The sequence below is a fragment of the Marmota marmota genome, unplaced genomic scaffold, assembly GCF_001458135.2.
Source record: "Marmota marmota marmota unplaced genomic scaffold, marMar, whole genome shotgun sequence".
Lineage (NCBI taxonomy): Eukaryota > Metazoa > Chordata > Mammalia > Rodentia > Sciuridae > Marmota > Marmota marmota.
Window position 1 is genome coordinate 17,118,113 of NW_026000222.1, and position 16,375 is coordinate 17,134,487.

Sequence of the window (16,375 nt, forward strand, 5' to 3'; positions counted from 1 at the left end):
TTTTTTTTTTTTTTTTTTTTTTGAGAGAGAGAGAGAGAGAGAGAGAGAGAGAGAGAATTTTTATTTATTTTTTAGTTTTTGGTGGACACAAGATCTTTGTATGGGGTACTGAGGATTGAACCTGGGCAGCACGCATGCCAGGGGAGCGCGCTACCGCTTGAGCCACACCCTCAGCCCCTGTCACTTTCTTTTCTGACCCCAGTACCCTACCGTCTCAGTTCTTTGGACTTTCCGATAACCCTTTTTAGTAGTTAAGTTGATTCTGAAGTCCTCAGACATTGCAGAAATCCAGGGCTGAGACTTTGTACTTTAATTTGTTTGTTTGGACAATACATAAATTTCAGAAAAACAAGAACAACATTTCTTTTCGTGTGTGTGTGTGTGTGTGTGTGTGAGAGAGAGAGAGAGAGAGACAGAGAGAGAGAGAGAGAGAGAGAGAGAGAGAGGCAGGGTCTCACTGTGTTAGCTGGATGGCCAGCTCTTTTAATCAAAAATTTAAGCTGGGAGTGGTGGCACATAAGTGTAATCCCAGCAGCTCAGGAGGCTGAGGCAGGAGGATCTCAAGTTCAAAGCCAGCCTCAGCAACTTAACAAGGCCTTAATCAATTTAGCGAGACCCTGTCTCAAAAAAAGGGATGGGGATATAACTTAGTGGTTAAGCACCCCAGAGTTCAATCCCGGGTACAAAAACAAAAAAAAAGTATAATCAAAGTCTTGTTGGGTGCTGTGATGCACACCTGTAATCCACCCCTCTCAAATTAATCAAAGTGTGTATGTGTGTTACTGGGTATTGAACCAAGGAGCACTCTACCACTGAGCTACATCCCCAGCCCTTTTACTTTTTTTTTTTACTTTTACTTTTTTTTTTTCTGAAACAGAGTCTTGCTAAATTACTGAGGCTAACCTCAAACTTGTGATTCTCCTGCCTCTGCTTCCTGAGTTGCTGAGATTACAGGTGTGCTCCACCACACCCACTTTTTTTAAATTTGTTTTTTGGTACTGGAAATTGAACCCAGGGATACTTTACTACAGAGCTATATCTCTGGTCCTTTTTATTTTATCTTGAGACAGGGTCTTACTACGTTTCTGAGGCTGGCCTCGAATTTCTAATCCTTTTTCTATCACCAGAGAGTCTCTGGGATTACAGGTGGGCATCACCAAGCTTGGCCATGCCCAGCTTGTGTGTGTGTGTGTGGGGGGGCGTTGCTGGGGCCTCATGCATGCTAGGCAAGTGCTTTACCAATGAGCTACACCCCCAGCACTTTTCTTTTGTTGTTTTAAGACAGGGTGAGAAGCTGGGATTATAGGTGAGCGCTACCATATCCAACTAATCAAAATCTTTTGGGCCAAAAGAATTTGTAGCCACCAACTAACTCTGAGAAAAAATGTCAGCTAAGAGTTGGCTGCCTGGACTTTCAGGGCAGGCAGCATGCTTCTTGGTCAGCTTGGGTGTCTATTCCGGAGTGCTGCTGCAGCTTTGAGGGAATTCTGCCCTACAGCAGCATCCCTCATATGAAGTCTCAGACAAATGGTACCTCTCTGGGCCAATAGTACCCTGATTTGGAGTCAAAGCCTAGCCCAGGGATGTATATAGCAAGCCCCTGGCCTCAGATTGTGACCCCTTCTGTCTCACAAGTTTGGGATTTAGCTAGTTGAGAGGTACCTACAGCCGCTGCTGAGCAGTGGGGACATATCAGCCACATTCCTGTTTTTCCTTCTGGGAACTCCTCAGGGTACAGGGCTATTCTGGTGTTGGGATGATAAAGGGAAAGCCAGGCTTGGGATGTAAATTCATAGGTTCCTTTCAAAGTAGTTGCCCTGGTGATGGTGTCCCTGGAAAGTCAATGTGCAAGCCAGAGAGATTTGCCCCAGAAGGGAACCACCCAACTCAACTATATTCATAGGTCTTGCAAAGATTACCTTGCAAAGATTTGCTTTTATTTAGAATGCCAGCTCTTTGATCACCTTTGTCACCTTTGATTGCAGGTGACAAGATTAGAATGAATCCAGTATACTACTTCTTATGACAGTGTGTTCCTTGGGGCCACTGACTTAAGAAAGCAACCTCAATCAACCACATCATAAATCTTGGTCATAAACCTTGTAGACTGTCAGCCACAGTCTAGAGACAAACCAGAGAGCTATTTGAGGGTAATTATAATGTCTACCATTTAGTGAGCATTTCTGTGTCAGGAATTTGCTTACAGTGTCATTGGTCTATATACCACTCTAGGGAGTATCCATACCCCATGCCCATTTTTCAGATGAGGAAACAGTTCTTTCAGTTAGTGGATGCAGAGTCAGGAGCCAACCTAGATATGTTTCTTCAAAGCCAGGGCTCTTTTTTCCTTGTGTGGCTTCTTATTGAAGATAGAATAAGTGACCAGAAGACTGTACTTAAGTCCCTGAGAGAAACCTTAGGTCATTCCATTTAGCTTTGAGGTATGACTCCTCTGAGGTGACTTCAAATACTGTCAAGCTTGGCCTGCATGATGCTGTGCACCTTGGGTGGGCTGAAGCGGCCCTATGGAATGGATTGCAGTAGAAGTATCGAAGGCAGGACAGTGTGGACCAGATGGCTTTGGGTGGGGCAGGATTTCATACCATTTATCATTCCCACATTTCCTTTTATTTCAGATGTTTTCAAATCAGCGAACATTTACTGAGCATCTGCTACGTCCAAGGTACAGTTCCGGGTATTTGGGGGAAGAGATGTGGGGGGACAAAGGTGAATAAATCAATCACAGCATGTTAACTGCCTTTGAGGGAAGCTTGTGTATTAGGGGCAGATATATGGGGATGGCAAAGCGTTCCAAATGGCCTAGTGACAGTTCCAGTAAGGACTGAGCATAATGGCCCTGACCCTGCTTCCTGGATGAGGGGATGCTTGCAGTGGGATCTGAAAATCAAGTCATATTTTCTTGAGCTGAAGAGTAAGAGGTGTTTCAGGCAGATGTGCTGAGATGGGGTCTGCCGTATTTTTTTGCATAGTCAGATTCTGGGCCAATGGGCAGGGGCTCCTGAAAGGAGAGTCCGGCTGCCAGGATTTTGTCCCTGGCTCCTGGCCTTACCACCACGAACTCAGAGCTAGCCTCTCTTCCCAGATGCAGTGCTGCCTGCTTCTGCTGGAGTCCCATCTTGGGCCCAGAAGATACTGGGGGGTGGGACCCTTCTGTAAGGTCAAGACCATCCCTTCCTGTCCTTCATGTCATCTTTGGACACTAGGCCAGCTATTGGGCTCAGGGAAGCAGAGCAGGGGTGGGGGATTGCTGCCACCTGGTGGTCTGGCTGTGGCCAATGCCTGGTCTTTTCCAGAGCTCCCTGAAGTGAGTCAAAGAATATTAGCCCACCTTTCTGTGTAAATCTACCCCAGGAGCAGATTTACCTAGAGAAACATGGTCATTTCTGCTGCTGGAAGAAACCAAAGAGGAATTTTCCCCTCTTGTGTCCTGGCTCTTCTTCCTAAGAAACCCTAGGCAGCCCTTCTGAGGCACAGGAAAGAGGTCCTGAGTTTCTAGTCCTGAAGGGATTATATGTCTGTTGAGGGGCAGAGGCCACACCCCCATCTGAGCACCCACTCCCTCTTTCCCTTAGAAAAGGCTAAGGGGGCCCTCTCTGAAACTTGCATTTGGACTTCAGGATGGAGATGACTAATCCTAACAGAATCAGCATGTGTTCTCATGGCTCTGGCCCCAGACTGATATTACCAGATGAGAACATGTCTTATTGGGTTTCACTTTGATGGCTGTGGAGTCAGAGCACTTTGAGTAACAGGCAGCCACATTGTGTCCTGAATAAACCCTGGGCCTTCCTACTTTATCTTGGTCAGACTGGGACCAGAGCCTGCTTTGGGGCTCTGGGATAGCCCTCTACTACCACCCTCTCTGCACTGCCTCTCTTTGTTGGGCTGGGATCCCAGGTTCCCTGCAGTGTGTGCTTCACATCCCTGCCTGTTTTCCCTGCTAAACCTGGCTGCAGGCATGAGACCCTGGGCTCCCACCTGGACCTCCTCTGGCTAATGCTGTACTCTTTCTCCCTCTGGAGATGAACATCTGCAACAAGCCTTCCAACAAGACAGCCCCTGAGAAGAGTGTGTGGACAGCACCTGCACAGGCCAGCGGACCTTCCCCAGAGCTGCAAGGCCAGCGGTCCCGTCGGAATGGGTGGAGTTGGCCTCCTCACCCACTTCAGATTGTGGCCTGGTTGCTGTACCTCTTCTTTGCTGTGATCGGCTTTGGGGTCCTTGTTCCTCTCCTGCCTCACCACTGGGTGCCTGCTGGCTACGCTGTATCCTTAGGAAAGTGTGAGGCTAGTGCATGGAAGAGTAGGGACATTGGATGGATGGAAAACAGAGGCTTGAAGCTGGGGCAGAGCAGGGCAGGCCCAGCTGCTTCCCAGCCTGATCTCCAGCCCACACCAATTCCTCCTCTGATAGGGCAAGTGGGTAGATATAAAGTACCTTAGAGCATTGAAACCCCTTAACAGAAGGGTCTTATACCTGCAGTGTCACAGGAGCCATCAGAGGAGAGAGCATTAGAGCTTCTTCAGGTTGATTGTGCCCAGAGCTAAACAGATAGCATATTGGGGAGTAATTATTCTATTTCTCAAAGAGTTTGTCATGGTAGCATGGTAGAATTCTTTTACATTGTAAGTTTCCTAGTATATTTAAAATGTGGTTTTATTTACGGACAGATTATTATGTTGTTCCCAGAATTTTTTTACAAACTCACTGATTTTGTAAATCAGACCCTTTTTAGGATGAGAGTAAATGTGACAAGAGGTGGCATAGAGATACCCTAAAAGCTCTTAGGAATAGTGACAAACATGGACTTGACTGGGCCTAATGTGACTGCCCCAGCCCTGGCCACAACACCCAGGAGTTGTAAGGCTGAGGGCCTCTATGTGCCCTGTTGGGAGTTCCTAGGGGAATGTCTTGCTGTGTGCTAGAACAAAGAATCCTGGGAGAAGAAGACCAGAGCAAACTTGAGAGCCTGGGGCATACTCAATGGCCAAGTATGGTCCCAGCTTAACCCCTTCAGGTCTGCACATGACTGAGCAGCTTCTCAGCTTCTCTAGCTTTGGGTCTCAGCCTCCTCTGACTTGTAGGAAGGGTGATCCTTGCTTCCTGCAGGTGGGTGGGGACGAGGAGCACATTAGGATGGGTGTGAGCACCGGAAGGCATGAACCATAAGGAGAGCATGCGCTCTTGGGAGACTGCAAAGCCCTAGGCTGGTGCGTGACAAGGTTCAAGGGCAGGTAAGTGAAGGACTCTAGAAAAGATTGTCATCCTCAGACACCAGCAGTGTCATTGGGGTCTCCCTGGTTCACTAGAGTGCAAAGTTGTCAGCTATATGAATGGAAAGCTGACCTTTCCTTGAGGTGATCAACAGGCCTTAGTGCAGTTAGGCGGAATGCTTTGTGGGACATTCCTCCTAAGGTCTAGAGTGGATACATCCCCCACTCAGGTTTACCTGGCTTTCTGCCATAAGGTACCTAGGAAACCAGATGAATAACCATGGTTTGGAGTGAGCAGAATCAGAAAATAACAGTAATCAAAAAAGTAACTAAAATTTATTGAGCAATTATAGGTGCCAGGTACTGTCAGCCATTTTATATGGGTCATCTTATTCCTCATAATAATCCTGTAAGGAAGGTATTCTCTCCATTTTACTAATGAAGAACTGGGGCTCAGAGAGAATAAGTGACTTCCTGAGGTAACTGGTATCCAGTGAGGCCAGAAGGGCTGCTCGGCAGTCTGACTGAGGAAGTGGGATCATTTGAGGGTTTGGTCTTACCACATTCACTGTCCATCCACTTTGGGTTATGTAGCGGCTCCCAAAGTCACCTGGTTAGGCACCCTGACCAGGGCTTCCATCAAAAGCCTCCTTCTTTTGCAGACTTTCTCAAGGCCCCGAGGAATGAGGTAGGGTAGTGGTGTGTATCAAGGACCCACTGTGGGCCTGGAACTGGCCTGAACCCAAGAAATGCAAAGATGAGCACTGAGTGCTCAGCTGCCAACTGGAGGAAAGGCTAGTAGGTTGGACATGGTGGTCACACCATACTGTAAATATGGGGTAGGATCTCAGAAAGCAGACTGTGGAAGCAGAAGGAGGGCACCTATACTGGCTTCACACATCTAGAAACACACTTACTGCTCCCCCTTCCCATATATAGCCTCTCCCAATATGCTTTGGGCTCCTCCCCCTTCCTCTGATACTGATATCATCAGTCACCAAGTCCTATTGATTTCATCTTCTTTTTAAAAAATGTGTTGTTTTTAGTTATACAAGACAGTACAATGTATTTTGATAATATTATACATACATGGAGTGTTGCTTCTCATACTTGTGGTCGTACATGACGTGGAGTTAAACTGGTCATGTATTCATATATGAGATTTCATCTCCTTAATAGCTATCAAACTTATCCTTTCTCCTCACTTCCATCTGTCTTCCTCTCTGGCCTATTTTCTTTCCAAGCAATGCCTCCTGCATGCCCTCACTCCTGTAGCCATAGTGTTCTTAAAAAAAAAATGGTAACAATTCCATTTCAAAAACCTCTAGTGGTTTTTTCCTATCTAAGAAATGAGGTTCAAGATCTTTATATAGCCTTCAAGCCTCTCCATCTCTGGACTCTGCCTGTCCCCCTGGCTTCTTCTTATATTATTCCCCCTGTTCTCTGTTTTGACAACACTGGAAGACCCCTTGCCTCTTTGCCTACCCCCCAGCACTCAGCTGAGTCAGAGGTCAAGAATTAGTAGCCTATGGCCAATCTGATTTTGTAAAAACTGAGGGATAATTAACACACGAAATACTCAGCTCTTATTCACAGGTGTATTTTGAAAATTATTTATTTCTTTAACATTTAAATATTGAGAGATCTCACATAAAACCCCAGATTTCTAGTTCCTTTTGAAAAGCCAGAATTTGGCAACACAGACCCTCCTTCTTGTGTGGCAGCTCTGAACTGGGACCACATATCAGCCACCCCTCTCAATGACACCTTGCATGTTCCCAGCAGCCTCAGTACCCAGCAGGCCCCCTTTCCTCCTTACCTTACCTCACCATCAAGGGCCCTGTTGTCCATTCTTCTCCATGTCTCAACTGAGACCATACTTCCTTGGGGAAGCCTTCCAGAATCTTTCAGACTAGATGGGGCCTCTCAGTTACAAACACACACTCCTGTGAACTTTCTTCATTTAATTAGCCTGTTATTTGATTAATATCTGCATTTCCCACCAGATTGTAGGCTCCTCGGGGCTGGGAACCAAGTCTGTTTAGCCCCTGTCATATTCCTCAGTGCCTGGCATAAAGATCTCAGTAAACAGTTGAATGAATGAACCAGAGGGTGGGCAGCAGAAGTGCTACAGCAGGCAGGAAGTTTAATGTTTGACCATGAATTGAGTGTTTAAAAGAGGCTCATGTAGTGAGATGCTGTGGTTGGTGGTACTGGAGAGGTTTGGGAGGAGCCAGAGCAAAAGGGACCTTTGCCCTGAGCTGAGGCATGAACTTCATCTGGAGAGCCCTTGAGAGCATGAGGGCCTAAGGTTTAAGCTTTTAAAAGTTCACTGTGACCATGTGAAGGGAACTCTCAAGGGAACACAAACAGGAGGGGCAGAATCAGGAGGCTCTTGAGTGACCCAGGCAAGTGGTAAAAACCTGACCGTGGCAGTGACCATAGGGATAGAGGTCAGTGGTAGCCATGAGTTGCCTCAGCTATGGTATAGCACATTAGGGTGGAGCTTGGCATTTGGCTACTGGGAGGGAGAGGAAAGGAATTTGGACAGCTGATAGTGAAAGATGGAGGAGAATTATGATGAATCTATATGATGGAGGGATGATATCTGGTCACCAAGAGAATGGATAGAGGTTCACAGGTGAGGAGATGGAAGAAGGAAGGGTAGGTAGATGACTATATGAGTGGAATCTTATTGGTTAATTTTTACAGTTAGACAAGTTGACAGCATACTCATCTCCTGAATTTCTCTCAGTTACTAAGTAGATAGGCCCTGGGACAAATATGTTTCAGCTCCAGGAGTTAGCCATTCTGTCCCTGGGCAGGCCCTGAACATGTCAGGCCATCCCAAACACTCATCCCAAGTCTCCAAGAGCCTGGTCCCCCTATCTGCAAGTGGTTCTCCACCTGGTCCGACTGCTGAAAGGGAATGGCTGCTTCTGTCTTGGAGCTGACTCCCTGTGAAAGCAAGATAAACAAGTTCAGAACTTAAACTTTATTTATTTGCTTGCTTGTTTGTTTTTTGGTCCCAGGGATTGAACTCAGGGGCACTTAACCACTGAGCCACATCCCAGCCCTTTTTATATTTCATTTAGAGACAGGGTCTTGTTAAGTTGCTTCAGGCCTCATTAAGTTGTTGAGGTTGGCTTTAGACTTGAGATCCTCCTGCCTAAGCCTCCTGAGCTTCTGGGATTACAGGCATATGCCACTGTGCCTGGCAGAACTTGAACTTTCGGTCCCTGGACCCTCAGACCTTCTTTCATCTCACTTCATCATCTGGAATCTGAAACTAGAAAGAAACTGGCCTGAGTTCAGACCAGTCAGGACCTACCAGGGCCTGGAGTGTTAAGGCCTCTAGGTTAGGCCCTGGGTGGCAGCAGGAAGCAGTGGTCCCTCTCCTCCATTTGGGGCCCATGGGTCCACTGAAGAGGGCTGACGAGGAGGTTCCTAGAGAGCTGGAGGCAGGAGGTGTCACAGGAGCTCTCTGCATAAAGGTATTTAATATGGGGCGGGGGAGAGAAGTTTTCTGGCTACAGGATGTGGGCAGGGCTTCCAGCCAGCAGAGTGTGGAGTGAGTCTTTAACCTGTTGGGCCAGTGCATGGGTGTCATCTTTGCTGGTCACCTCGTGGTGCACCTGACTGCAGTCTCCATCGATCCAGCAGATGCCAATGTACGGGACAAAAGCTATGCAGGACCCCTGCCCATCTTCAACCGCAGCCAACATGCACATGTCATTGAAGATCTGCACTGCAACCTGTGCGATGTGGACGTGTGAGTTCATGTGTGTGGATGTGAGTGTGTGGACCACAAGTGTGCCTGGGGGCCTGCCAGTGGGGTACTGGATGGAGAGGGACATGCGAGGCCTTCACATTCAATCTCATGCCTCAGCACCCTCATTTTTCTCATAGACAAAAGTCTTGATGGAATGACCGAGAACTGGTGGGAAAGTGAGAAGAGGTGATTGAATAAATGAGTTATAGAATTTCTGACGGTTCAAGTAGGAAACATTCGGCACTGCTACTGCCACAAATGACTGACTTTGCCAGTTAAATCCCCTGCTTTATAAGTACCCGGAAGGGGCAGGAGGAAAGTCAATGCTTGAGTGCGCTGGGCCATGTGCTGTGTAGAGGCCCCCTACCAAGTATGCAGCAGCTTTCTCCCTTCACAGAGGCAAAAAGAACCTATCAGTCAGAAAGCTGGGAGGTTGCTCTGAAGTCACATAGCTACTGAACAACAGAGCCAGGATTACAACCCTGGTTGCCTGGCCCCTGAGCAGATTCTGTTAACCCTTGGTTACTCATGAGGAATAACCCAAAGATTCCAAGAAACTTGCTCCAAGTCACACGGCTAGTGAGGAGAGGGGTCAGAATGTGGAGTACCCATTCACCCTCTAGGGCCCATCACTCTCCTCCCCTTCTGGGTCTTTCTAGTCTCCCAGCCTTAGATGGGGGATGAAGGATGGGGTATTATCCACAGCAAGCTTCACATTTGAAATCTGAAGACCTAGACAGCCTATTAAAAGTGGTCTGTCCACGGGAACCAGAAAGCCCACAACATGAAGGTGCTGAGGACTTGGGCACTAAGCCATCCTGTCATTCCTTACCAACCAGTCGGCATAAGCCACTAAGAAGTCGCTCTGATGCTCTTCCATTTTAAGGGCTGACTCTTCCACATTCGCTTTGGCCTTTTGCTGGTGCCTGCTGGGGATGGGACACTCCCACTTGCATCCTAATGTAGCCTCTCCTCCTCTGACTCCTGCCATGAGCTCCCTTAATGCCCACACAGCTGGCAACTTGCTCCTCTTCTTTTGGCTCCCTTTCTATTAGTCCACACAGACTGAGGTTTTCTAGAAGAATGCCCGTATAAAGCCCCTCCTGCAGTGTCAGGGAAAGGGATCCAAAAATGGCATTTTAATGAAGAGAAGTGCAGGCCCTAGGCCTAGCAGCCTGCTCACTGCTGTTCTGGACCTCACACCTGCATCTTCTGGCCTGGTGAGCCTTCCCTGAGCAGGATCCCATATGGAGCCCCTCCTTCCTTCTTCCTGGTCCCTCAGCGTCGCCTCTAGAAGTCTCACCCTGCAGTTCCACAAGGGGGCGCGCATGCTCCTCTGCCAGGCGGGTAATTGGGCTCCAGGCTGGTGCTGGGGGGTCATTACACCCACTGCTCTTGAGTGGGCCACGAAGGGCCCGCCCTTGGGGGGTCGGTAAACCACGCGGTGCCTTCCACCCGCAGGAGTGCACGCTCTAAGCACTGCAGTGCTTGCAACAAATGCGTGTGTGGTTTTGATCACCACTGCAAGTGGCTCAACAACTGCGTTGGCGAGAGGAACTACCGGTGAGACACCCTGGACATGGGGGTACCCCTGTCGGTGTGAGCCTCTGGCCTTGTAGCCTGCTTGTAAGAAGGGGTGGGAGAGGGGGACCTGGGCTCCTCTTTGAGAGTGGTGCTCCTGGGGTGTGGCTGGAACATGTAAGGATGGGCTTGGGGTCTTCCACCTTGCTGGCCTGGTTAAAGGTGGGAAGCCTGAAAAGAGGCTACTCATCTTCAGCTTTGTCCTGTATTTTGGCTTCTGAGTAGTTGGGGCTGTGAGGTCAGGGGCCAGGCTCCCATGTCAGCCTGGGCCCTTCTGAACTCTTGGCCCTTACTAAGCTGGAGCTCTGGGGTGCTGACAGCTGCCCATGGCTGGGCCAGGCTCTTTCTACACAGTGTGGCATCTGCTTTACTGGGTGTCCTGCTCCTGGTGCTGGTGGCCACTTATGTTTTTGTGGAGTTCTTTGTCAACCCCATGCGGCTGCGTACCAACCAACACTTTGAAGGTCAGTTTGGGTTCCAGGCTCACACCCCCACCATCCCCAGGGTCTTTTCTGGTTACTGGTTTCAGACCTGGCTGAGCACAGTATGCCTGTGCCTTGCAGTCCTGAAGAATCACACCGATGTGTGGTTTGTGTTCTTGCCTGCTGCTCCTGTGGAGACCCAGGCTCCTGCCATTCTGGCCCTGGCTGCCCTACTCATCCTTCTTGGCCTGCTGTCCACAGCCCTGCTTGGCCACCTGCTCTGCTTCCACATTTACCTCAGTAAGTGCTGTCTTACTTATCTCCCCACCACCTGCCTAGACTACAGGGCCCTGAAATCATGCCCCTCACCAGTGCTGGCTCTCCTATCCATGGCTTAGGCTATATGGGGACAGAGGTTTCAGTGGGGGACTAGGTGCCTTCCCTCCCCATTTATGAGCTCCAGGGTCTCCTTTCCACTGCTGAACCCTCTTCTCTCCAGTGTGGCACAAACTCACCACCTATGAGTACATCGTGCAGCACCGCCCACCACAGGAGGCAAAAGGGGCCCACAGGAAGCTTGAATCATGTCACCCCAAGATGCGACCAATTCAGGTATATAGCTGGCCTGCTGAAGGGGTCAGAGATGGGCCTGGGTGAGTGGGGGCTGGACTGTGCAGTGAAAGCCAATGAGTATACAGGGCAAGGCAATTCTGCAAGCCTGGAACAACAGTCAGAATATGGGATGCTGGGGCAGAAGGGCACATCTTGTACTAGGTACAAACATGCCACCAGTACAGCCAGAGGAAACCCTGCATGTCTGTGGCCCCTTGTGTGTACCTGTCCAGGCTCCAGGCATGTGCTGCAGAGAGCAGAATGTGGAGCCTAGATGCAGGCAGGTCAGGGCTACAGAAGAGAGAGAGGGATGGACCAATGACTGGTTCAGCAGCTGGGTGGCCAGGGTGGATCCTCAGTTCTCTCCATCTGTGATCTTGAGCCCTTATACCTGTTACTCTATTTTATCCTTTGAACAGCCCATTTTTATCCTTTGAACTGTCACCAACCTTTGGTGCAAATGAGCACATTTAGGCCTAGAAAAGTTAAACAGAAGCTGGGGCTGGGAAGATTTAAGGCCTCTGTACACTGAAGCAGGAACCCTCCAGCCTAGGCTCTAGTCTGGCCCGCCCAGCCAGCCCAGCTGCTGATGAGCCTATCACCATTCCCACGCCCATGGTTTCCTGAGGTCAGCAACTTGGGGGTGGAGGTGGTCCAATCCTCAGAGCCCTGAGGGACTGGGGAGGAAGGGGGCCCAGGCAGGCTTTACTGGGAAGGCTGAGCCCTAGATCCCCAATTCTCATGGCAACTGGACACAAACACAGGCTGGTGGGCGGGTTGGAAGAGCACTTGGGACCCACCTCCCTTGTTCTCATTGCTGGGGCTGAACTCTGCCTGTGGGCCAGGATGGGGAAGTGCTGGCAGTTGGTGGAGAACCCCTGCATATCACTGTATGCTTGCCCTGGTGCTGGGTAAACACAGTGGCAGCCATTCTGAGGAGTGGGCATCATCCCCATCCCCACATCACAGAAGAGACTGAGGCTCAGAGAAGCCAGCAAGAGACTTTCTCAAAGCTTGTGGCTCTGCCCATTGAGGGAGTGCTGGTCCTGGGGTGCTCAGAATCCAGGGCCCTTTACCCTCACCCTGCTTAGGCTTTGGGCCCAAATGTGGCAGCAGTGGACACATAATTTCTATTCTTTTCATCTACAAAGGAGTTGAGGGAGGCCTACCCAATAGGAGCTGGGTGATGTCCCCTCTTACAAAAGAGAGCTGAGGTGTTATGATACTATTTGGGAATATGCAAATGTTTCAGGGTTTCTGAGAGAGCATCCTGAGGGACAGCTCTAAGAAAGGGAGATTAGAGTGGGTATGCCCTGGATCCTCTCCCATCCCATCCCAGGGGTCCTAGGGCAGGCTTTGCCCCTCTCTGCTGGACGCTGGAGTGGGGCTGAGTCCGCACTGGGGGAGGGGAAATATGTGCAGGAAATGGGATGAGGCAGCACACAATTATAATCCCAGTTACCCTGGGGGCTAAAGCAGGAAGAGTGAGCGTTCCAGGTCAGCCTGGGCAACTTGGGAAGACCCCTCTCAAGATACCAAAAAAATTGGAGAAGGCTACCTTAAGGCCCCAGTCCCTGTTACTGGCCTCTGACCCCTTACCCAGGGCTCCTTTGATTAGTCAGGCACCTCCGCACCTCTCCCTAAAGGGTCAGCCCGTCAGCAGTTGGGTGCAGCACTTGCCTGGGGCCTCTGTCTTTGCACCTGTGCAGCCAGCCGCTGCTGACTGGGCTCTGTCCTCTGTCCCCCAGATCTGCCAGGGCTCCTGCAGGCAGTCTTCCCACCCCCACCCAGCAGGAATGCGGGAGGGGCTCCTCTCTGGAGCCGTTGCCCCTAAACATAGGCTTGTTTTAGAGACAGAGTTACAGTGTCTCTGCATTAGTCAGGACGCCTCGGTATCCGTGGAAACGGCTGCGATCCAGTGACAGCTGTCCGGGTGCTCTTCTGCTGGCGGCCGTGCCCCCCTCCCCTTCACTCTTCACACCACGCCCTTCCTGGGCTGGCTTTTGTTTCCTTACCTGCAGTCCTTGCGGACGTAACTTGGGGGCGTGCCGCGTGCTGGGGTGCGGGCCTGGCGGCTCTGGTAACCTCAAGGCCTCTTCGATTTTGGAGGTTGCGTCTTCCACCCCAGAGTAGTTGTGAGGACCACAACTGGCGCCGGATGGGGGCTGCGGCACCGTACAACACCTATTGCATTTCCCTCTCCGGGTAGGGGCCTTGGAGAACGCGCGCTCACAAGCCCTCTTGCCAGCAGCAGGAATTACGGAATTTTGGCTGGAACTCTGTGCAAGAGGGGCGTCCTCCGCAGGACTCCGCTGCGAGGAAGCTGGCGGGTCGCGCACACGACCTCGGTGCACACTGCGGCCTGTGAACAGCTGCATGGTCTCTCATCCAGGGAAAGAATCGGCTCAGAGGCTGGAGTTCTGGGTGGGGCCAGGAACAGGAGGGGGCAGCTCTGAGCACCTCTTGCCTACAAGTCCCTTGGCTGAGCAGTTCTAGCCTGGGTGTATTGGACCCGTGAGACTGGAACCTTCCTGGAGAAGGTGCAGTTTGACTAGATGAAATGACACCTGGATAAGATCCAGAAAGGGGTGTTTTAAGCCTCACCCTGCAGCGGGGTTTTCACAGCACATCTGGGACCCTGAAAAACAGCCCTAGATTCCTGGGGATGAGGCCAGGGACTCTTCACAGAGGCCAATGAGGGCTTCTGCTTTGGGGACTGTGTGGGCTCATGTTTTTGGAGTCCCTGGATCCAGTCTTCCTAACATCCACCTTCCCCAGGAGATGGAGTTCTACCTGAGGACCTTCAGCCATGTACGCCCAGAGCCCCCTGGCCAGGCCAGGCCTGCTGCAATAGATGCAAAGTGAGTGCCACCTGGGAATCTCCCGTTTGTATGGCAGGGCCGTCAGAGGTGGGAGAAAGGGGTAGGCCAAGGCATAGTTGTGTTTCTAGTCCAGCATGGCCTAGGATGGATAGGTGCCCTTCTCTTCCCTTTGCTGGGAAGGGACCTCTACCTGGGAGGGATTTCAGAAATAGCTCCCAGAACTTGCCCTTCCACTTTCCCTCAGTCCCTCCAGGTTTCTTGCCACGGGAGGCCCAGTGGAACCTCCTCATCCCTCCTCCTCAGACACGCTGGCCCTGCCTCCCAGGATTCGACCCCAGGTAGGAGACACTGGGCTTGGCACTCTGCCCAAGTGGAAGGACAAGAAAAAGAAGCCTCCACCATACTGCAGCTTCTGCCGCCTTTGGCAATGTGGGGGTCTGGGGAAACAGTCCTCAAATTTCCCTGTCTCTGCAGAAAAAGAGGAAGCGGCGCATGTATAAGGTGCCGAGGTCTGGGATCTTGGACCGGGAGTCCCAGCTGTCCAGGCTTCGGGGTGAGTGCCCCACCCTGTCCGGGTTCTGCTGCTGTGGGGACCGGGCTCCGAGGGAAGGAAGGGCTGAGCCGGGAGCAGCAGCCCCTAGTCTCACGCTCCTCTCCATTGTGCAGGGCTCCGGGGCCCAGGCCGCCGCTCCAGCTCATCGACTGATTCTTCCAGTGCCAGCCCGGTGCACGCCGCCGGTCCTGCAGGCGCCTACCACTCGGCGTCAGCAGAGTCTATGGACGAGATTCCAGTGGCTCAGACGCGCCTGGGCAGCGCCGCCCTGGCGGCCCCGGCGGGCAGGGGCCGAGAAACAGGGCTGGCGCTGCAGGCTCGTGCACCGGTGGTTTTCGTGAGCCTAAGCAGCGGCGAGCCCGGGACACCGGGAGGCCGGGAGGGAGGCCTGAATTAGCCTCACCGAAAGGTAGGAGGGCCGAGGAGGAGCGGCCGGCCCAACTCTCTATGCAACACCACATTTTCGCCGCACCGAGTGCACTTTAGGGGCCCCGACGGCCGGCGGGATCGGCCTTGCTCCCTGCGACTCAGCAATATTAGTCCCACCGGCCCCGATGCGCCAATAAACTTTTTTATGCTTTTGCGGACTAAGTGCTTACTTTCCCAATGACCAGAGCCATGGGCCTTCTGGGAGTCGGACCATTGCCACTGCTTGGAGGCAGAGGATGGTTTGTCTAGATTGCCAAATGGAGGCGCGCGAGGACCCAAGGCGCTCAGTTCGGGGATTAAGATTAGGAGAGGCCCTGGAAGGCTGCCAGAACGACGTTCTGTTTTGCACGTGGGAGACCTGGGTAAGCAGCCTTTGGGCTCCAGAAGTAGCAGCTGGAGTAGAGGCTGCGAGGCCAAGACCATGGCAAGATGTGAGTGAAAGGAGGCGGCCGACTCCGGAGAACCAAGAGCTTTCTCCCCGTGGCCGGATCGTGGGCCGAGCATGGCATTCTAGGGCAGGGCAAACGTGATCCGCTCATTATTCCTCGGTGCTCCGTAAACTGGACCCTACCCGGGAGAAGACGGAGTTGTGACAGGGATGCCACACGTTAAGTGAATAGCTGTGATCTTGAGTCAGCAGTAGACTCCTGTCACCGAGGGTTGGGGAACTTCCTATTGTTTGCCCCACCCTGCTTCAGCTCCCAAATGGCCTCGAGTTGTCGCTCTGCAGAGCTGGATCTCCAATGGATGTTGGGGGCCTGTTTGAACTTTGGGCGGAGCTCAGGATAGGGGGCTGTTTTCCTATTATGGGGACTATTGGAGGACGTCCAGAAGTACAGATGACTGCTCTCGGCTCGCGAAGACCGCGGAGCTGTGGGGGAGGGGAGGGAGAGGGCTGTATGGGGAGCTGTGCCTGCGCCCAGCCTGGAGAGCGGATAGGGCGGGGTCTG

At 51.4% G+C, this 16,375-nt stretch overlaps 1 protein-coding gene across 4 annotated transcripts in view; it reads left to right on the top strand.

Moving 5' to 3' along the window:
- Zdhhc1 (zinc finger DHHC-type containing 1) overlaps nucleotides 1–15,583 on the top strand; it is a 19,298-nt gene extending 3,715 nt beyond the window's left edge. The window contains exons 2-12 of one of the 4 annotated variants that reach the window (XM_048792604.1): nucleotides 2,637–2,683; nucleotides 3,978–4,286; nucleotides 8,831–9,006; nucleotides 10,468–10,569; nucleotides 10,885–11,051; nucleotides 11,151–11,309; nucleotides 11,509–11,621; nucleotides 14,400–14,482; nucleotides 14,688–14,781; nucleotides 14,918–14,996; nucleotides 15,110–15,583. In XM_048792604.1, coding sequence (XP_048648561.1) covers nucleotides 4,044–4,286; nucleotides 8,831–9,006; nucleotides 10,468–10,569; nucleotides 10,885–11,051; nucleotides 11,151–11,309; nucleotides 11,509–11,621; nucleotides 14,400–14,482; nucleotides 14,688–14,781; nucleotides 14,918–14,996; nucleotides 15,110–15,393 — 1,500 coding nt within the window. In that variant the 5' untranslated portion in view covers nucleotides 2,637–2,683; nucleotides 3,978–4,043 and the 3' untranslated portion in view covers nucleotides 15,394–15,583. Of the gene's footprint in view, nucleotides 1–2,636; nucleotides 2,684–3,977; nucleotides 4,287–8,825; nucleotides 9,007–10,467; nucleotides 10,570–10,884; nucleotides 11,052–11,150; nucleotides 11,310–11,508; nucleotides 11,622–14,399; nucleotides 14,483–14,687; nucleotides 14,782–14,917; nucleotides 14,997–15,109 lie in introns of those variants that run through there. The other 3 variants (XM_015496212.2, XM_015496213.2, XM_048792605.1) reach the window with 3 other exon arrangements.
- Nucleotides 15,584–16,375: the final 792 nt, after the last annotated feature.